The 22,479-nt window shown below is 40.0% G+C and overlaps 1 protein-coding gene across 3 annotated transcripts; it reads left to right on the top strand.

Moving 5' to 3' along the window:
• On the top strand, positions 1,720 to 20,604 carry LOC108636060 (C-type lectin domain family 2 member D11-like). 3 transcript variants are annotated; one of them, XM_018048496.1, is made up of 6 exons: positions 1,720 to 1,966; positions 12,388 to 12,516; positions 13,793 to 13,968; positions 14,541 to 14,647; positions 16,646 to 16,752; positions 20,098 to 20,604. In XM_018048496.1, exons 1-6 carry the CDS (start codon positions 1,768 to 1,770, stop codon positions 20,106 to 20,108), a joined length of 729 nt encoding a protein of 242 aa, XP_017903985.1. In that variant the 5' UTR covers positions 1,720 to 1,767; the 3' UTR covers positions 20,109 to 20,604. The 3 variants fall into 3 exon arrangements, with proteins under 3 accessions (XP_017903985.1, XP_017903984.1, XP_017903986.1); XM_018048495.1 differs by lacking the exon at positions 20,098 to 20,604 and having other exon boundaries at positions 16,646 to 17,083; XM_018048497.1 differs by lacking the exons at positions 1,720 to 1,966; positions 20,098 to 20,604 and adding an exon at positions 5,211 to 5,365 and having other exon boundaries at positions 16,646 to 17,083.

The following is a 22,479-nucleotide window of genomic DNA, read 5'->3' as shown; positions in this document are numbered from 1 at the left end:
AGTTTGCATAAACATCAGTTTTCAACTCATTTCTGTAAATGCCCCAAAGTGAGACTGTTGGATCACCTGGCAAGTATATTAATTTCATAAGAAACTGACAAACTGTCTTCTAAAGAGTCAGCTTTTTATTGTCACCACTTGGTGAAACTTCTAAATCACTTCAAGGATCAAAATAATTCACCAGGAAAAAAAATTTTTGTTCATCAAAGACTGATTTCTGCCATTACTGTCTTGTTTTAAGAATCTGTTTGTAAACTCTGTTCCAACTGGACTGAATCTCACTGTAGCAGATCCTCAGGGTTGAAATCTTATCACCCCACAAAAGTCCAAAAAAGGGTAATGTAGACATTATATATATTATATTATATATATATTTTATATATATATAATATATATATATATATTTGCTGCTGCTGTTGTTTAGTCACTAGTTCAGTTCAGTTCAGTTGCTCAGTCGTGTCCGACTCTTTGTGACCCCATGAACCGCAACACGCCAGGCCTCCCTGTCCATCACCATCTCCCTGAGTTCACTCAAACTCATGTCAGCTCTTCACATGAGGTGGCCAAAGTACTGGAGTTGTTTAGTCGCTAAGTCCTGTCCAATTCTTTTGCGACCCCATGGACTGTAGCCCACCAGGCTCCTCTGTCCATGGGATTTCCCCAGCAAGAATATTGGACTGGGTTGCCATTTTCTTCACCAAAGGATCTTCCTGGACTGAGGATTGGACCTGCTTCTCCTGCATTGTCAGGCAGGTTCTTCATCACAGAGCCACCAGGGAAGCCTGATTATGTATTTAAGATCTTTCAAAAATAAAAATGGAGTAACTATAGTTCACACACACAAAATGGAGCCAGATGGCCTTAGGTGGAGGTAGTTTCAGATGCAGTCTTGCGTCTGAGAACTTGCAGATGCATCACTGAGAACTTAAACTTTCTGAATTATATAAAACTCAAGACCATCACCAGACATTTTCAAAATAGTATCTGCAGGCAGTGTCAGGTGCAAACATTGTTTCAAAGTTCCTCCCTCCTACACCTGCAAATGTGTAACCATTTTGAACCCCAAACAACTCCTGTTTAAACAAGCATTCCTATTTCTTCCCAACTCTAGTCCTAGTTCCTGACAGTTTATATGACCTTGTAGTTTTTGGCCTTTATAACCTTTCCTCATTTTGTAGCCTCAGAACATATTAGCCTGGGGTTTTGATCTGTGTATGATCCCCTGAGAACAGTGGTGCTAACAAGCCACAAATCAACACCTTTTAGAGGAGGTTTGTGTGTGGGTGACTACATACAACAGGGTTTCTGTTCTCAGGGGTCTTGGTTACCACAGGTTGAACCTCAGAGAGACAGACAGAGCCTTGTCCCCATCTCTGCTAGGCCAAGGAGACTCACAGGCTGTGGAGCTTCATGCAGACTTTCTCCTGCTAGGAAGGGACCCAGCCTGGCAGACAGCCTGAGCAGAGGGCTGTCCTCTTAGATCCCCCGTTAGTCCACCAGGTCCCCATCAGGCGTTTGGCAGGTTGGAAAGGAGCCAAAGACCCTTCAACGGCAGGTATACTGTTTACAAGTGTTCTGACTTCCTTTTCTGCCTCAACATCCTGAGAAATGAAACACAGGAAGTGGGGCCTAACATCTAGGGCGGAGCACGGAAGGTGGAGGGTGGTGGGGAGGGAGCATTATCTAGTACCATCTGCTCTATGGGTGTAATTTCCCACACCCTGCATCCGGTGTCTCTCTTAGACCTTGGCAGACGGTTGTAACTGAATGTGGGAGACAGCCGCGGATGGAGAGGGATGTGGTCACCCCACAGGGAAGCTAGAGGTGCCGGGAGAGGGTGGCGGTTGCAGCCCTGAGATGCCGCATCCCCCTGTTTGGCCACCTCTGGTCCAGAGCAAAGCCATAGTGAAAAAGAAACTGCTATCGAGAGGAGAAGAGAAAGAAGAAACTGCCTTCTTGGTCTCAAGTAGGTTGCAAACTCTCCAGGGCTGTCCCAATACGGGGTGAACATCTGGCCTGGTTGCGTGATTTGAAAAATATTTGACTTGATTTCTCCCCAGATGGCTGTGCACCTAAGCTTCCCTCTTCATAGGAGTTTGCACAACTTTAGTGGGTGACTGGGAGATTCCTTAGGGTAAGCTCTGTGGTCTAGGGATTAAGGGCTTTGAAAGGCTGAGAGGGGGCAGCAGGTGTTCTTAGGGACCTGGTTCAGTCTTTCCCCTTTTTATGTCTCTGTCTGCCTAGCTCCCAGGATTGTATCTTAATTGAAAAGTTGAGATCCCTTTGGAACTGGCCTGAATTACGCTCCTTTCCAGAAACACGAAGGTCCCAGTGTTCTTGGGGAGACTTATCTTTCCACTTTGACTGAAGAGCCTTAAGCTCCTGGGGGCAGAATAAGGGTGTGTTAAAAAAAAAAAAAAAACAAGTTCCCTTCCTGGTGTCATGCAGGTTAAGCATGTCGCCATTTTCATAATGCATTGCTTTTAGTAACTGAAATTTCAGAAACAAAGACCTGATTGAGAAGAAGAGGCATTTTTTGGCTGGATTGTTAGAGCCCCAGCTTGGAGACACAGATGCAGGAAGCTCTGACTTGTGACTGACACACTTAAAAAAAAAGGAGGAAGTTTATTTATTTTTCTAAATGAGAGAAGCCATGGGTTCATTACAGAACTTGTTTCTCAAGCATTAAAACTTCAGTTGATGAGAAGTGAAGTGTGTTAAGCAAGGACTTGTTCCATGAACACAGGAAAGGGAGGGAGGGAGATCTTTAGGGAGACAACAAGATTTCTCGGGGTACCATGAGGCCACAGAAATTGGCAGGTGTTGCTCTGTCCTTTTGTGTGGCACAATACAAAGATACAAAGAAGTTCTAGTTCTTGAATTCTGAAATTGGACCCATGCCTTCCAACTCCATTTTTGTATGCTGACCACTTCATTATAATTATAATGATCACTATTATAATTTCAATTCGTCATTGCTCTTAGCTCTGTCAGGTTTTTGGTGGTACTATAAACCGTGATCTTTTAAAATGTTCCTGTCTTCACTAGACACCAGAGAAGATACTAACCTTGCCTCAGCTATTCTGGAAAATCCATCCAGACCTCTCCCACACAAGACCCAGGTGCCTGCTTCATCCTCTTCATCCGAATTTGCAGAGCTTTTGTTTTTCAGCACCTACCATAGTAGTAACAATCTGCAGATATTTGGTGACTGGATAAGACGTGATTAGTAATGCAAAAAACTATGGAAAAAATGAGGCTGCCACTCTGACTAGATACATTACACAGCTGCTACAATAGATAACCTAAATTTTGTTGATAGCACAGTGTATATTTACTTAACACTCATGTAGCTGTGAAATATAGGTGTTTCTAGTTAGAACGCAGCTTTCTTCCACATGGAAATTCAGGGACATAAGTTTCTTTTATCTTGAGTCTGTGCTACCTCTAAGGTCTCCTTGTTGTTGTTGTTGTTTTTTCACGAACAGAGAAAGACAAAGGTTTTTGTGAAGACATATCTGAGCTTAGGTGACCTCAACCTGCAGGGACTTGAAATAGGACTTTGGTTTCTGGCCAGAGATTGAAGTCTGGCCAAGTGTTGAATCCTGGCCATTAGGATTCATTTCCAGAAAATGAATTTCCACAGAGAAACAAAAACTAGTGAAACAAGTGAAACATTTATTAGGAGGGAAAAGAGTACACATGCATAGGCACACACTGTCAAGTCCAGAGCATCAGGTCCTTGTAGTTCGAATCACTTTTATGCGATTTTCTTCTGGGTTTCCTTTGGCCAAACATCTTGCTTTGGCTGATTCTGAGTCCATATTTGGTATATATCAGTGTCTTCCCATGTGTGTACCCACATTTCTTAACCAAGATGGATTCTAGTGAAGAGGCCTGTGGACAGGTTGACATTACTCCCTTTTTGATCTACAAAGAGCCTTGCTGCAGGTGTATTCTTGGAAAGGTCCTCTGAACCTTGAGAATGAGAAAAGTACTATCACATATGTGGGCAGGGCTCAGCTCCTCCTCCTCTTTATCTTGGGGTATCTATCCACAGGGGACAAAGTCCAGCTGTACAGCCCCGAGTCCATTTAGCTCCTGCCTCATGTACATTTCCAAAAGCACAAGAGATGACTCTAAATATGGCCACCTGATGTGAAGAGTCCAGTCATTGGAAAAGACCCTGATTCTGGGAAAGATTGAAGGCAGGAGGAGAAGGGGATGACAGAGGATGAGATGGTTGGAGGACATCACTGATTCAACAGTCATGAGTTTGAGCAAGCTCCAGGAGATGGTGAAGGACAGGGAAACCTGGTGTGTTGCAGTCCACGGGGCCACAAAGAGTTGGACATGACTGAGTGACTGAACAACAAAAACATGTACATTTTTGGAAGGTCTGCACCCAGTGACATCGTGACATGATGCTGTTCAGTTGCTAAGTCACGTCCAACTCTTTGTAACCTCGAGGACTGTAGCACACCAGGCTCCTCCGTCCTCCATTTTCCTCCAGAGTTTGCTCAGATTCATGTTCATTGAGTCAGTGATACTATCTGACCATCTGATCCTCTGGCACCCCTTTCCCCTTTTGCCTTCTGAAAAGACCCATCATTGGGGTCTTTTCCAATCAGTAAGTTCTTCACATCAGGTGGCCACAGTATTGTAGCTTCAGCAACAGTCCTTCCAACAAATGTTCAGGACTGATTTGCTTTAGAATTGACTGGTGTGATCTTCTTGCCATCCAAGGGACTCTCAAGAGTCTTATCCAACACCACAGTTCAAATGCATCAGTTCTTTGGTGCTCAGCTTTCTTTATAGTCCAACTCTCACATCCATACATGACTACTGGAAGAAACATAGCTTTGACTAGGTGGACCTTTGTTGGCAAAGTAATGTCTCTGCTTTTTAATATGCTGTCTAGGTTGGTCATAGCTTTTCTTCCAAGGAGGAAGCATCTTTGAATTTCATGGCTGCAGTCACCATCTGCAATGATTTTGGAGGCCAAGAAAATAAAGACTGTCACTGATTCCATTGTTTCCCCATCTATTTGCCATGAAATAATGGGACTGGATGCCATAATCTTAGATTTTTGAGTGTTGAGTTTTAAGCCAGCTTTTTCACTCACTTTCATCAAGAGGCTCTTTTGCAATGAGAGGTGGAGTCTAAACTGAGAGGTTACTAGTTTCCTTTTCAGCCAAATGTTAACAGAAGTTCCTTTCAATTCACATTTCCTGCTTTGCAACTACTGAGAAAAGATACCACCAAATCCCTTTTTCAAACAGAAACATGACAACGACAGAGGTGTCTTTAAAAATCTTAGAGACAGACCCTACCTATAGAGCGAACATGGAGGAGTGGAGATCTGGTAAGGTAAAATTGATACACTTTGACAAAACAAAACAGGAGTTGGGGAGGAGAGTTCTTATACTACTGATCACTGACAGCATAGTAGCAATTGTGCTTCAGAGGTATCAGTACTTCACAGTTAACCTCCATAGAAGAAGAGATGTTTTGAGGGACTAGAGGTGGGTGAGAGGGCAGGTGTGTAATTGTTACGTTAGTTATTCTGCTATTGGATATGTTACTTAAATATTACTGCACAGTGAATTATGTTATAGGAGGTTAAGAGAAAAATGGTCTGTGGGTTTTGTTTTCAATTAGTCTTCATATTTTCTCCAGGTTGCTGGCTACTTGCATTCTGGCAACTCACATTATGATGTTAAATAACAGATGATTATATCCCAGAGTGATGGCAAACAGACACCAACAATTTTGTAATACATAAACTAATGAAAGTTACCCATACCTCCTATATAGCACAGGGAACTCTGCTCAATATTATGTAACAACCTAAGTGGGAAAAGAATTTGAAAAAGAATAAACACATGTATATGTTAAAAAAAAAATTAACCATGACACCTATGCTGTAGTCTGTTTGAAACTAATGATAATATATTTGGAATCTGCTATTTGTTAGACACAGAGCTACAAAGACAAATTGTATTTAAACTCTGCCTGCAGGGCTTCATCACCTCAGGGACAGACAAATGAGTTACTACAATTTGATGTGATTTGTACTACAAGGTATTTAATAAAACCTAGGGAATTGGTGATGGCTTTACTTGTGAAGTGACTTTTGATCTGGGCTTTGAATGAGTCGTCACATTTTCTGGAAGAAATATGAGTAAAAGTCACAATTTTTTGTTAAAAAAAAAACTAAAAAATGTATATTTTCTTACCCTTGGGCACAAAACTGTCCTGAAAAATTTTCTTTTGGAATTAAGGGTAAATGTGATTTTCAGTGATATCATTAAGTGTTTCAGACGAAATCTATTGAGGCTCATTTATGTGTTCAAATGACTTTCCCTTTGTCTCTCCCTCTGGCTTTCTCCAGCTTTCCCAAGTGGTTCAGTAGGTAAGGAATCTTCCTACAATTCAGGAGATGCAGGTTTGATCACTGGGTGGGGAAGATCCTCTGGAGTAGGGCATGGCAATCCACTCCAGTATTCTTGCCTGGAGAATCGCATGGACAGCGGAGCCTGGTGGTCTATAGACCATGCGGTCACAAAGAGTCAGACACGACTGAAGTGACTGAGCATGCATGCACTGTCTCTCTCTTGCTTTATGTCTCTCTCTGTCTCCTGGGCTCTGGTGTACTTCTGTGTTCCCTCTCTTGTTTTTCATTCTCTGGACTTTTGATTATAGCACATCTTCAGCTAAGCTTTATATCATCCTATTTAGAATACATTACCAAAGTAGTTTATATAATGTGTCTTACCAGAAATTTTCAGAAGTGATCATAAAAATGAAATGAGCATCTTTTAAACATAACCATTTTAGTTAAATTAAGAGATTTCCTGGTGGCTCAGATAGTATAGAGTCTGCCTGCATGTGGGAAACCTAAGTTTGATCCCTGGGTCAGGAAGATTCCCCGGAGAAGGAAATGGCAACCCACTCCAGTATTCTTGTCTGGAAAATCCCCTAGAAGAGGACACCAGTCTCTTCTGTTTATGAGAGTCTAAAGGCAAGAATACTGGAGTGGGTTGCCATGTCCTCCTCCAGGGGATCTTCTGGACTCAGCGATCAAACCCGGGTCTCTAATGTCTCCTGCATTGGCAGGTGGGTTCTTTACTACTAGTGCAACTTGGGAGCTGAGAATTAATTTCTTATTGTTCTCTAAAGAGACTTTGTTTGATAAAATCATGAATAATTATTGACTTTTAAAAAGTTACCTGCAAAAACTGAGACTATTGGTGTATAGATCCTTTGTAATTTAATTTCTATTTTTTAAAATTTTAATCTTTGATAATTTAAAAGCAGATGTAGAGTTTGAAAGTAGGAATTGGACCTAAATCTATCCACCAGCAAATTCTTTAGCATTTTTAGTTTATATTAAATTTGATGATGAAGAGAAAGAATATAGCTTATGCATGTTTGCTCTTCAGTCCAGTAGAAAGAATACTTTTTATAGCTTTTACTGAACTTCTATTTTCTGCTCAAAATTTGCATTTCCTTCTTTCTTCTTCCATTCTCCCCTCTCTCTGAACTTAACTTTTTATCTGGGACAATAGGATATTGTAGTTCCTGAAACACAGGGCTCATGTTTAATGCTTAGTGAAAGCAAAAGTTCTTGCCAAATGTTGATGTTTTACTAGCTAAGCCACGTAGGTGAAACTACTTGAGCAGCGCAAAGGTGAAATCTATTTTCTTTTAAATTTAAACTGTCCCTGTAAGTTAAATAAGTTTTCTAGGACATGAAACTAAAAATTAAAACCAGTAGATCAGTAATTATGCTCCAATTAATATAAATAAATAAATTTAAAAAGAAAGCATCATTCAGTTCAGTTCAGTCACTCAGTCGTGTCCGACTCTTTGCGACCTCATGAATTGCAGCACGTCAGGCCTCCTTGTCCATCACCAACTCCTGGAGTTGACCCAAACTCATGTGTATCAAGTCAGTGATGGCATCCAGCCATCCCATCCTCTGTCGTCCCCTTCTCCTCCTGCCCCCAATCCCTCCCAGCATCAGGGTTTTTTCCAGTGAGTCAACTCTTTGTATGAGGTGGCCAATGTATTGGAGTTTAAGCCTCAGCATCAGTCCTTCCAATGAACACCCAGGAGTGGTCTCCTTTAGGATGGACTCGTTGGATCTCATATATTAATGCATATATATGGAATCTAGAAAAATGGTACTAATGAATGCATTTACAGGGCAGGAATGGAGACCCAGGGGAAGGCGAGTAGGACAAACTGAGAGAGTAGCATGGACATATATACACCACCATCTGCAAAATGGATAACTAGTGGGAAGCAAATTGAATATTCAAATTAGCTTATCTAATACTCACATATTAGAGTTTAAAAAGGATCCATTTATCCACTTCCAGTTCTTCTCTGATAATGTAAAATTTAATCCAATCCAAAACAGAATTTCTTCTTTGTTTATCAGATTTTGTATGAGTCTCTGTAAATGAAACAGAAGAAATGACTGAATATTGAATTTGTTTATCTGTTCCTGGTTTGCATTCTTATGCTCATCCTCTGAAACTATCACCTCTTCTATGAGGCCTTTCCTGAGTCCCTGTTGGAGTTAATTAATCCTTATTTGTGATATTTCTATTTGTTCATTTATATATTAATATTTACAATGTTTATGTTTATATTGTTGTATTCATTACATTATATTTATTTTGTTTTTATGTCTATTTAGTCTCTCAGATTGTGAACTTCTTGAAGTCAAAGTTGATATTTTCATCTGCATAGAACCCTTAAGGCTAAAGCACAAAGATCTTGATGTGGCTAGAAGTCAGTGCTAAGTTGTATTAAAATATTTTAGTTAACTATTTACCAGTTCTTCCTTATCTTGAATAAGCAGCAGACTGGATTCTCTTGTGGAACAGCCAGCTAGACTGTCATTCCAAGGTTTGGAAGTTTCATGAAAATACAAGCATTTATCTCAGATTTGTTGCCAAGGCATTGAGCACATTAACGGAACTGATCTCTCTAAAGTAAGAAAGAAGGGGGATAATAAAGTAAGAAAGAGGAAGAAGAAATAAATATTATGTTTCTAACCTGTCCCCACCCCAATAACGCTAATGCATGCACTAGTCATCATAAATTCAGGAAAGACTTTGCTCATCGCTGTGAGGACAATTATGTATTTAGAATTTAATATAACTGTGAAGCTTTTGAGACCATTGTTCATTCTGCTACTAAGGTTTGAAAAATAGTGACCAGTTAAAACACTAACAGACAGAATAACTTGTTCAAGTGTTCAAGTCCACACAAGCAGTTGGTGATAGAGACAAAACTCTTTCTAGGATTCCTTAAATTTCTCACCTGTGCTCTTTCTACTCCATGGACAACAATATCAAAATCATCTAAAAAATACACTTGAAACAATATAACTTGAAAGCAAATAATAATTCATAAGTTTATGGCAAATACCATGGAGAAAAATTATAAAAAATTTCTGATGCTAAATTATATATTTGAATATTCAGTTCAACTCAGTTACTCAGTCTTGTCTGACTCTGTGAACCCATGGATTGCAGCAAGGGGGTTCCTTGTCCATCATCAACTCCCAGAGCTAGCTCAAACTCATGTCCATCAAGTCGGTGATGCCATCCAACCATCTCAACCTCTGTCATCCCCTTCTCCTTCTGCCTTCAATCTTTCCCAGCAACAGGGTCTTACTTTGGTCAGGGCTCTGTGATGATCTAGAGGGGTGGGATGGGAGGGTGGGAGGAGTCTCAAGAGGGAGGGGATATATGTATATTATAGCTGATTCATGCTGTTGTATAGCAGAAACCAGCACAACATTGTAAAACAACTATCCTTCAATTAGAAATAAATTTTTAAAAAAAGTCATTCTTTTGGTATATACTTCTAGTTTTGACAAATACATATAGTTGTGTAGCCACATCACAATCATAAAGAACAGTTCCACCCGTACCCACACCTTTGTAAACATTGCTTTCCTCTCTGTCCACACTTTAACAAAAACTGATCTGTTATCTTTTCTTATACTCTTGCTTTAGAAGAATGTCGAGGGGGTCTGACTTTTTTCACTAAGCATCATGCATTTGAAATTCATCCATGTTGTACTGTGTTATCAATAGCGTAGTGTTAAGAAGGAGAGAGATTATTTACAAGGACTCCTGCAATAGGAAGAATGCTCTAAAAAAGGTTCTCATTTTATAAATAGGTCAAGAAGTGTGTTGGACACTTGTGGGGGAAGAGAGCATGAAGTGTAAAGAGTAGATGATATCCTGAAGTTGGCACTTCCCACTTTGTGCCGGGGACACAAACTCATGGTCACACATGAGCTATGATGCATCTCACTTCTCTTTTTAGAGCTGGTTTACATTTTCAGGCAAGCCAGAGTTTGGTAATTTTGAGGGGAGACTGAGCCACACTAAAATTTAGCAAGCCAAAGAAAAACAAGAAATGAGCAATTGTGAATATAAAGTCAAGTTTTTCTTTTCTCCTAGTTTCAAGTGGTATTTATTTATCTTTCTATCAGCTGAAGGATATTTGAATTGTTGCCAGTTTTGGTGATGATGAATAAAAAGGTAAAGCGAAAGCCACTCAGTTGTGTCTGACTCTTTGTGATGCCATGGGCTATATAGTCCATTGAATTCTGCAGGCCAGAATACTGGAGTGGGTAGCCTTTCCCTTCTCCAGGGGATCTTTCCAAGCCAGGGATCGAATCCAGGTCTCCCACATTTACAGGTGGATTCTTTACCAGCTGAACCACGAGGGAAGCCTGATAATGAATAAAGTTAATATAAATATTCAAGTCTAGGTTTTTGTGAAAATGGAAGTTTTCATTCCTCTTGCATAGATACCAAGGGATTCTTACATTGCTAGGGCATATGGTAAGGATATGTTCACCACACCTAACTGCCAAGCTGTTTTCCAAAGTGGCTATATAGTTATATTTCCAACAGTTCATGAGAATTCCATTTGTATCTTTTCTTCCCTGTCACTTAGTTTTGTTATTTTGTTTAACCTACCACTTTGATGCACATATTGTGGCAGCTCACTGTATTTTCTGTTTCCCTAATGACTAGTTATATTGGTTTCTTGATTGGTGGCAGCCAGCAGGGAAGCCACAGGAGCTGCCTAGGGCTGCTAGAGTCAGCAGTCACTGGGGTGAAAGGAGGCCTAGTTCCCAGAAGCCTGCTGGGAACCTGGTGTCACAGGACTCACTTGGGTCACTGGAGCTGGCAGGCACCTGGGAGAGGGGGGCCTTGGTTGGTGAGTCTGCAGGGAGTCACACAGGGCTGCAGGAGTCAGACGGCTGGGAAAGGCAGATCTGGGATGTGTAGTGAAGGCAGGTGCTGTCTTCCTCCCCTTTTCCCATGGGGAATGGGTCTCTCTCTGTGCTGGACTGCCCAGTCCTGAGGGAAGAGTTTCGGGGGCTTGGTCCCCAGGAGTTCACTAGGAGCCAGGTGTCACAGGAGCCCCACCTGGAGCTGCTGGAGTTGGCAGGTGCAGGGGGAAGACAGGAGCCTGGGCTCCTAGGAGCCCACAGGAAGCCCTGGGTGGAAGCTGTTGAAGGCTGCATTATCTGCCTGGAATTGCTAGAGTACACAGGAGCTGGGATGAGGCAGGAGGTGGGTGTACCTGGCTCTGGGGAAGGTATTTTAATGTGCAGATAATTTTCAAATTAATATTTCTACTGGGAGGAGAGTGGATGTGACTTCTTGAAACATTTTCACTTCTTTCTAATCTCTTTGCCTTTTTAACTTTTGCCTTACTTACTTTTCTTGCCTTATTGGCACTCATAGAAACCCTAGTAAAATGTTAAATTGGATTGGTGAGAACAGGCATCCTTGCCTTGTTCCTGATCTTTGGAGGAAGGCCTTCACTTTTTCACCATTAAGTATCATGTTAGCTGCACTATTTCTATGAAAGTGAAAGTTCAGTTCATAATTTGTTGGGCTTTGTTATTTTGTATGACTGTTACATTTTTCCATATTTTATGTCATACTTACCGACATGGTCATATCCATTTCTCTTCTCTTATTCTGTTAATATGATGAATTATAGTGATTAATTTTCTAATGCTCTTCTCAGAACTTCTATTTGTTATTTAAGGAGGTAAATCTGGATTGTTTATATGTTTCATTTTCATTCTGATTTCTACTCTTTTCATTTCTTACTCTCTCATCAGCTCTCCAGGGGAAAAAGCTTCAGTTTCTCTTCTCTCTAGTCGCTTTTGGGCTGTGGTCATCTCTCCTGGACATGGACCTTTTGTGAGAGAGTTTGGCAATAGGGAAGGTGAGGTACAGCGGACTTTACATGTTGATTCTGTGATAAATTTAAGTTTTTCTTTCTAATACCTCCATGAGATTGAGATTATGACATTTGTATTTACAGGTAAAGATCTCCGAAAGAAATGCCCAGCAATTGCCTCTCCTGTTACACCTGCCAAGCTTTGCTGCTGCATCTTGATTATCTTTATACTTGTAGCTCTAAATGTGGTGACACTTTCCACTCTTGTGGCAGGTGAGTTACCTGTTCTCCAAACCGTACCATGTTCTTTGCACATTCACATTGTCAATAAATATTTATTGAGCTCCACTATGTGCCAGGGTGTGTGAAATGCTTGAGGTGTATCAGTGAACAAAACACTCCTATTCTATTAATAGCAGGAAGATGCAGATGTTATAATATAGGGTAACATATTGAGTTGAATGTAAGTGTCCAGGGCAAGCCTCCTTGAGAAAACGACTTTTCAGCAAACTTGAAGGAGATGAAGAAGCCATTGGGTTTGTGGGGAAAGCATTCCAGATGGCAGGAACAAGTAGAATGAAAGGAGGAATCTCCTGGTAGGTTTGAGGAACAGCATGGAGGCTTCTACAGCTGAAGCAAGGTGAGAATGAGGAAGAGTAATGGGCTGGGGGTCAGGGAGCTCACAGCCTAATGAGTCAGGTAAAAACTGTGGCTTTTGATCTGAGTGCAGTAGGGGGTATCAGGAAGAGGGAAATTATAGGAGAGAAATGCCATGATCTGAATTCCATTGTAGAATAATATTTTGACTGCTACGTTGAGAATCATGTACTGTGTATATTTATTAACATAATAGTTTTCATGGAACATTCTATTCTAAGGCAAATCCTCAATATAATAAAATCACTTGGGAAAAGCAACTGCCACTAGTTTGTACTCAGCAAGTGATCACAGATCTCAATATTCCATTTTCCCAGAAGCCAAAAAGAAAAAATGACCTCAAAAGAGTTGTTGTTTTGGCAAGCAGTGAAGTGAAGTGCAATCACATTTCCAAGTATTGACTAACAGTTGGTGTTTTATAAATGACTAAGGCTGATAGCATTCTAAGAGGCATTAGAAATGCACTTGAGAATATGTTCCTGGAAGTAAAATGAGAGAAAATTATGTAATTAATTAATTATGCCAAAATACATAAAAAGGAAAACTGTTCATTTGGAAAAACAGACAAATTTGGGCTTGGAAAACATTTCTAAGAGTCTGTCTATCTATAGAAAATAGGCCCTGTTCAGATTTTGAGAAGAGCAAAAGATTATTAGCCAAGGCCATGAAAGTACAAAAGTCTAGTTGTTCTTTAGCATGCTCTTCTTCAAACCCCTCATTTTGGAATTCAGTTATACTGTACCTACATATACATGTACACACATGTATATTTGCATATATTAATACATACATATGTAAAAAAAGACTGACCTCAGGATGGTAAGTGGAAAAATAGATAAAATGGAAGGGAAAATTTATTTGTTATGCTTCACTGTGTCTGTCCAACTTTTAGTGAGAAGCAGAGAGACAGACGTACAAGTTCTGCTTGCCGCCTGCCCAGAAGGGTGGATTGGATTTGGGAGTAAGTGTTTTTATTTTTCTGAAGACTCAGAAAATTGGACATTCAGTCAGACATCCTGTACTTCAGTGGGAGCTGTTCTTGCTCAGTTTGAAATGGAGGAGGAGTTGGTAAGGAATATTTTTAGATCATGTTCTTTGTTAAATACTTAGCCCCTGAGAAGGATATAGGCTGCACAGGGTGACCGCTGAAAGAAGAGGAAGGCTCCCATTCCAGGCAGACTTACGGGCTTGGAGTGCATATTAGTGCCTGATATTTCTTGGGTATGTTCTCTGCCTGGAACTCTGTGAGTCAATTTGGACACACTCTCTCATGTGATCCTCATAGTTAACCTTCAAATTAGATATATTCTTACCATTGTAAAAGAGAAGGTTGGTGATCATGTAATTTATCATCCAAGTTGGGACATTTTGGGGAGTGAAAGTGACAATATTATGTTGGAACCACAGGCATAACCTGGGACTTTACCAGTCAAATTGAGATGTGTGATCACTTTAATGTAATTTAGGGTCAGAGACATTTGAGTGACTTAAGCTGAGAACTGGGGACTAGTCTTCTCCCTTCAATGTCTAAGCTTCTCAATCTTACCAGGCTGTCATCCAAAGAGAGAAGGCTGGGGGGAAGAGGACTCAAGGGTAAAATGAAGGAGACATGTGTTTTTACTTTCTGTGTTTTATAATAGAACTTCCTGCAAAGATACAAAGGCCCTTTTGACCATTGGATTGGCCTTAGCAGAGAATCATCACATCATGCTTGGAAGTGGACAGACAACTCTAAACTTGATGCCTCGTAAGTTTTTAGGCTGCCTTCTATTGTAGGAATATGTAGTTATGGGTGTGAGTTGTACTTATGGGAATGTAAATTTAATATCATGGAAGGTTTCAGGTGTAAGAAATAGAAGTCCTTTGTATGCTCTTCTTTTTATTAGCAGTGCCTTTGGGAAAAGTTTACATATCATGTTTTCAATTGAAATCTTTAGCATGAGGATGCCATTAGACATAGTTCTGCATTCACCCACTGACTTAAGCTGTGCTGAAATCCATATTTAGAATGGAGAGAGAACAGCTGAGGCACTCCAGGGTCCTATAGTCTTGGAAAGCCAGGGAAGAATTGGTATCTGCAGACCCTCAGTCCACTCTGCCAGCTGCTGTGTTTATTACTAAAAGGAAGGTTGTCAGGGACCCAGAGGGAATCCCTCCTGTGATAATTTATCCCTGGAAGAAACTTAGTAACACACCTTTGGTTCTGAACACTTCAGTGGAGAGATCTTCACTGTAACCATTACACTGGAACAGACAGAATGAAAAAGGGCAATTGCTTCCCTCAATCAAAGCCAAGCCTGTTTAAGAATTTACTAGTAAGTACATAATTTTATTTTCACACAGGTATAGAACAGGTCAGAAGAACAATGAAAATCATCTTCATTGAAGGCCAATGAAAATAATCAATAAATGATCAAAAATAAAATAATAGAGAAGAGTTTTATTTGAGCCAAGCTGAGGACTAGGCTGGAAGGCCACCTCCCAGATCACTCTGAGAAACTGCTTCAGAGAAACAGGGTTTCTAGCCCAGTTTTATATTTTGTCAGAAGAGAGAACATTAAACAAGTCAGGATCACATTCCTTCAAGATTTCAAATGAAAAAAATTGACCAGCATATACAAGCGGGTCAGTATGGCCTTGGCACCTGGGAAGGGAGTCTTATCACCGAAGGAGGACCAGCACTAGTGTCCCCAGAAGAGAGACATTTAATCTTTATTCTTAACATGGACATTTTTTTACTTCTGGTCAATGTGCACTTTTCTTTAGTCGTTAAAGCAAAACTACAATATATGTTTGATAGGCCACAAACAGGGTATTATAGATGGCCTAAAATTCAAGTTAACTCATGTATAAGCCAGAATGACTTCCCTATATTTCAACATATGAAATTTTTTTTAAATCTCCACCATGGCAGCAGTTCACTTGGCCACAACAGCGAGCACTAAATTACTAGTCAACAGCATAACTGGATTTGGGATGGGCGATGATCAGTTCAGTTCAGTCGCTCAGTCGTGTCCAACTCTTTGTGACCCCATGAATCGCAGCACGTCAGGCCTCCCTGTCCATCACCAACTCCTGGAGTTCACTCAGACTCACGTCCATCGAGTCCGTGATGTCATCCAGCCATCTCATCCTGGGTCGTCCCCTTCTCCTCCTGGCCCCAATCCCTCCCAGCACCAGAGTTTTTTCCAATGAGTCAACTCTTCGTGTGAGTTGGCCAAAGTACTGGAGCTTCAGGTTTAGCATCATTCCTTCCAAAGAAATCCCAGCATTCATCTCCTTCAGAATGGACTGGTTGGATCTCCCTGCAGTCCAAGGGACTCTCAAGAGTCTTCTCCAATACCACAGTTCAAAAGCATCAATTCTTCGGTGCTCAGCCTTCTTCACAGTCCAACTCTCACATCCATACATGACCACAGGAAAAACCATAGCCTTGACTAGACGGACCTTAGTTGGCAAAGTAATGTCTCTGCTCTTGAATATACTGCCTAGATTGGTCATAACTTTTCTTCTAAGGAGTAACATTCCTTTAATTTCTTCTGATATTCAAGTAGGGAGTTTGAGAATATAAAGGGAATTAAGTATAGAAATGATGTATATGTACTAAGAAGCCATATGAAGACAGATTTTCACATTTCTCTGGTTCACATTAAAAATACCTGGAGTGGGGGTGTGGAAGAATATGAGGAAGAAAGAATACAGATGTCCAACCTATGCTTTTTAATACTTTTGTGTTTGGTTTTAGGTTTGTCATCAGAGGAGATGGGGAATATGCCTTCCTGAATGACTTTGGAATTACTACTAGTATCAACGGAGCTATACAGAGAAGATGGATTTGCAGCAAGACAAACAGTAATGTCTCCATACCCTTACATACTTCAAGGCCATTTTAGGGAATTTCACACACCATTTCCAAGCGATGCATTATAGATTGCTATATACAGTTGCCACTGTATTGCCTCATCTGCCAAAAATTTATCATCAAAATTCATTTATAATATTTGCTAACAGTTAAGAAGTAAGCTAGTCTAAAAAAAAAAAAAGAAAAAGAAAAAGAAGTAAGCTATTCTTGAATGATATAGGGATTTGGAAGAGCATAATTCTAAGTGTCAGACTTTATTTTGGGGGGCTCCAAAATCACTGCAGATGGTGATTGCAGCCATGAAATTAAAAGACGCTTACTCCTTGGAAAGAAAGTTATGTCCAACCTAGATAGCATGTTAAAAAGCAGAGTTTGCCAACAAAGGTCCGTCTAGTTAAGGCTATGGTTTTTCCAGCGGTCATGTATGGATGTGAGAGCTGGACTGTGAAGAAAGCTGAACGCCAAAGAATTGATGCTTTTGAACTGTGGTGTTGGAGAAGACTCCTGAGAGTCACTTGGACTGCAAGGAGATCCAACCAATCCATTCTAAAGGAGATCAGTCCTGGTGTTCATTGGAAGGACTGATACTAAAGCTGAAACTCCAATACTTTGGCCACCTCATGCGAAGAGTTGACTCATTGGAAAAGCCTCTGGTGCTGTGAGGAACTGGGGACAGGAAGAGAAGGGGACGACAGAAGATGAGATGGCTGGATGGCATCACCGACTCTATGGACATGAGTCTGAGTGAACTCCGGGAGTTGGTGATGGACAGCGAGATCTAGCATACTGTGATTCATGGGGTTGCAAAGAGTTGGACACAACAGAGCAACTGAAGTGAACTGAACTGAACTGAACTCTAAGTGTTAAATATTGTATATGCTAAGTTACTTCAGTTGTGTCTGACTCTTTGTGACCCTATGGGCAGTAGCCCATCAGGCTCTTCTGTCCATGGGATTTCCAGGCAAGAACTCTAGAGTAGGTTTCCATGTCCTCCTCCAGGGGTTGAATAATATGAGTTGATACTAATATTTGAACCTCATAACTGTGAATGGATAGAGAAGCCTGACATGCTGCTGTCCATGGGGTCACAAAAATTTGGACATGACTTAGTGAGTGAACAACAAAATATGAATGAATTCCTCTTTTGTTACACAGACAGCACTTTTCTTTGCACAAATGGGACCATAAAAATGACTATGATAGCTGAAGCCATGCAAAATGATAATGAGAAATTTATAACTGACCAACATAGATAGCATGTTCAAAAGCAGAGACATTACTTTGCCAACTAAGGTCTGTCTAGTCAAGGCTATGGTTTTTCCTGTGGTCATGTATGGATGTGAGAGTTGGGCTGTGAAGAAGGCTGAGCACCGAAGAATTGATACTTTTGAACTGTGGGGTTGGAGAAGACTCTTGAGAGTCCCTTGGACTGCAAGGAGATCCAACCAGTCCATTCTGAAGGAGATCAGCCCTGGGATTTCTTTGGAAGGAATGATGCTAAAGCTGAAACTCCAGTACTTTGGCCACCTCATGTGAAGAGTTGACTCATTGGAAATGGCTCTGATGTTGGGAGGGATTGGGGCCAGGAGGAGAAGGGGATGACAGGATGAGATGGCTGGATGACATCACTGACTTGATGGACGTGAGTCTGAGTGAACTCTGGAAGTTGGTGATGGACAGGGAGGCCTGGTGTGCTGCGATTCATGGTGTCGCAAAGAGTCGGACACGACTGAGCGACTGAAATGAGTTGCTTCTGCTGCTAAGTCGCTTCAGTCGTGTCCGACTCTGTGCGACCCCATAGACAGCAGCCCACTAGGCTCCTCTGTCCCTGGGATTCTCCAGGCAAGAATACTGGAGTGGGTTGCCATTTCATTCAAAATTCTCTTACTATCAGTTACAAATATATAGGGAAATTTTCAAAAGCACTGAGACTAAGGACTCCCTGGTGGTCCAGTGGCTAAGACTCCATGTTCCCAATTCAAGGGGTCTGGGTTTGACCCCTGGTCAAGGAACTAGCTCCCACATGCCACAGCTAGAAGGTCCCATGTGCTGCAAGTAAAGATTCCCACATACTGTACAACAAAGTGAATTAGCTGTACAGCAAATGGAATCTTTAGTTGCGGCATGTGGGATTATACTCCAATGGCGGTGGTGGGGAGGGGGGGGTGGAAACTTTACCACAAAAAGCAAAAAAAAAAAAAAAATCACAGAAATTGGCAAAAAAAAAAAAAAGAAAAGATTCCACATGTTGCAAGGAAAATTGAAGATCCCACATGCCATGGCTAACATGTGATGCAGCCAAATAAATTTTTTAAAAATTACCAAGACTGGAACACATGTACACCTGTGGCAGATTCATGTTGATGTATAGTAAAACCAATACAATATTGTAAAGTAATTAACCTCCAATTAAAATAAATAAATTTATATTAAAAATTGCCAAGAGTAACATTTCTTTTATATTTTGTATTTTAAAAGAGTAGTATTAGAAACACTGAAAAAAGAAAGCTTTTTACACTTATTCTCAGTGTTCATGTTTTTACATGTTTTACAGTGTGCTAAATAAATGTATATAAATATCAATTTTTTATTTTTTACTAGATTTAAAACATCCTGCTTTTATCCCACTTAAATCGAATAGTTAAATACTTCTACTAATGAAGGCTGTGATACCCAAATCTCAGAACTGTTACATATAATTGAGTTTTAAGAAACAAAATGTTTTAAATTTTACAGCATTAGCTACACTGCACTGATGAGTCCCAAAAAGGATGAAATAGCAATTTATAATGCATTCTCTCTTTCTGTGTTATTGGGTTGGCCAAAAAGTTTGTTCCGGTTTTTCCATAAGATTTTATGGAATGGAAAAACCAGAATGAACTTTTTGGCCAATCCAATACTTCCAATACTTCCATTTCTCCCATCTCACTTGTATATTTCTTGGTTTCTTCTTTTGTAAAATTTTTGATTTACAGCTATACTCTAATAAAAATTTCAGGTATACAGCAGAGTGAATTAGCTATGCATGTATACGTGTGCACTCTTTTATAGACTATTTCCCCTATAGAAATTCACACAGTATAGGGTAATGTTCCCTGTGCAATATAGTACATCCTTACCAATCATCTCTTTTGTAGAGAGTTGTGTGTACACATCAGTCTCAATCTCCCAATCTCCCTTTCCACTCCTTTACCACCAGGTAACCATAAGTTTTATTTCCACACCTGTGATTCTATTTCTGTTTTGTAGATCAGTTCATTTGTGCCGTTCTTTAGATACCATATATAGGCAATATCATATGATGTTTGTCTTATCAGTTTCTTCTTGTTGTGCAGTCACCCAGTGATGTCCGACTTTTTGTGACTGCATAGACTACAGAACTGGAGAAGAAAATGGTAACACACTCCATTATTCTTGCCTGGAGAATCCCATGGACAGAGGAGCCTGATGGGGTCGCAAAGAGTCAGGCACAACTGTAATGACTTGGTTTGGTGTGGCAGGGACTGCAGAACACGAGGCTTTGTAATTCTATGCAGTTTTTGACAATATTTAGTTTTGTATCTATTTTTATATATTGTATACTTATATTTTTATACATACTTGAGATTATGTCTTTGTTTTATTTTTTTCTTGTCTTACAATCATTTTGCCTTAGGTTTTCTTAGATGCCTAGACTATATCTAGCTCAGTTCTATATTCTCAGAGACTAGTACAATGCCTCAAATACTGAATATTGTCTAAACATAACCTGTGAATAAATAATGCCTTCCACTCTATGAGATTCTGTCCTATTTTCTTGGTTTCTCTACTTTTTTTTTTTATAAAGAAAGCTAAATTTCCACAGAAATCTGGAAGATAAAATAAATCAATGAATAGATTTTGTATTGATAAACTTGATGTGATTAGCTTACAAATGATATTTCAGTCAAATTGTGACCCTAAATGACTTAGTATTCTTTTACAAACTAGTTTTCAAACCATGTATCTAAAGCATGCATTTCATTTTTTAGCTATGAACTGTATAAATTATATAGCCACTCAAAGCAGAGTTTCTTCACATGAAAAATAAATACAATTACTAGTTTCACAGGATAGGCTCCTCTCTAGTTGCTGTATGGGGGCTACTCTCTAGTTGTGGTGTGTGGGCTTCTCATTGCAGTGGCTTCTCTTGTTGCAGAAAGTGGGGTCTAGGGCACCAGGGCTCAATAATTTTGGTGCCCAGTCTCTGTTGCCCCAAGGTACATGGAATCCTCTCAGACCAGGGATCAAACCTGTGTCCCCTGTCTTGGCAGGCAGATTCTTAACCACTGGGCCACAAGGGAAGTCCAATAAATAGTTTTCTTCTATCACTGCTCTATGGAAATAAAATTGAAAAGAACAGCAATTATTCTGGAACATCTAAGAGATGACAAGTCCACTGTCACTTTCCTATTGGCACTAGCAGAAAGTCAAGGAAGAGAATGAATCAGTTTCTAACACATCAGTGGAAATCACTACTGATTGAATTAATCATTCAAATGTCATGTAGGAACAAGCTTGTAAAATTACACAGAAACACATCTATATGATTTGAGACTTACCCATTCTTCCTCTTTAAATTTATTTTGATTCATTCTTTATCTTATAACCAGAGGGATTGTTTCAATGCAAAGTGTGATCTGGTCACTCCTTTGAATAAAATATTTTAATGACTTCTCCTTACTCTCACTATACTACGCAAACTCCTAATAGTAATCATAGTCATATAATTATGTCACTGCCTCCCCCAAATATAAAAAAGAAAAGCCTCCTAGAATTAATGAGTGAGCCCAGCAAGATAACAGAATACAAGTCCAAGACACAAAAAATTAATCAGATTTTATATACTAATAGTTAACATGGAAACAAGTGAAAAACATAATAGTATCTATAATCATTCCTAAGAAATGAAATACTTGTGTACAAAATTTTAACATTTTCAGGATATGAATGCCAAAATTTTAAATTGCCAATGAAAAAACGAAACAAAACTAGATAAATGAAGCTGAAGACTGTATTTGTGGATTTGAAGGCTTTGTTGTTTCTGTTCAGTCACTAAGTTGTGTCCAACTCTTTGTGATCCCATGGGCTGCAGCATGCCAGGCTTGCCTGTCCTTCATGGTCTCTCTGAGTTTGCTCAAACTCATGTCCACTGAGTTGGTGATGCCATCCAGCCATCTCATTCTCAGTCACTCCCTTCTCCTGCTGCCCTCAATCTTTCAGAATATCAGAGTCTTTTCATTGCCTCAGGTGGCCAAAGTTTGGAGCATCAGCTTCAGTGTTAGTTTTGTCAATGAATACTCAGGGTTGATCTCCTTTAGGATTGACTAGTTTGATTTCTTCATTGTCCAAGGGACTCTCAAGAGTCTTCTCCAGCACCACAATTCAAAGCATCAATTCTTTGGTGTTCATCCTTCATCATGATCCAACTCACATAATCTATACATGACTACTGGAAAAAACATAACTTTCACTATATAGACCTTTGTCGGCAAAGTGATGTCTCTGCTTTTTAATATGCTGTCTAGCTTTCTCAGCTTTTCTTCCAAGGAACAAGTGTCTATTGATTTCATGGCTGCAGTCACTGTCTGCAGTGATTTTGGAGCCCAAGAAATAAAATTTGCCACTGTTTCCATTTTCTCCCCATCTATTTGCCATGAAGTGATGAGATCAGTTGCCAGGATCTTAGTTTTGTGCCG

This window comes from Capra hircus, chromosome 5 (assembly GCF_001704415.2).
Source record: "Capra hircus breed San Clemente chromosome 5, ASM170441v1, whole genome shotgun sequence".
NCBI classification, from domain to species: Eukaryota; Metazoa; Chordata; class Mammalia; order Artiodactyla; family Bovidae; genus Capra; species Capra hircus.
The sequence above is the reverse complement of the archived record's forward strand: the minus strand, read 5'-3'. Positions and strand labels throughout refer to the sequence as shown.

Coding starts and splice junctions, on each gene's coding strand:
- LOC108636060 (XM_018048495.1), top strand. CDS start 1,768: ATGTGGGAGACAGCCGCGGATGGAGAGGGATGTGGTCACCCCACAGGG. Junction 1,967..12,387: donor AACTGCCTTCTTGGTCTCAA/GTAGGTTGCAAA, acceptor TTGTATTTACAG/GTAAAGATCTCCGAAAGAAA. Junction 14,648..16,645: donor AACTCTAAACTTGATGCCTC/GTAAGTTTTTAG, acceptor GTTTGGTTTTAG/GTTTGTCATCAGAGGAGATG.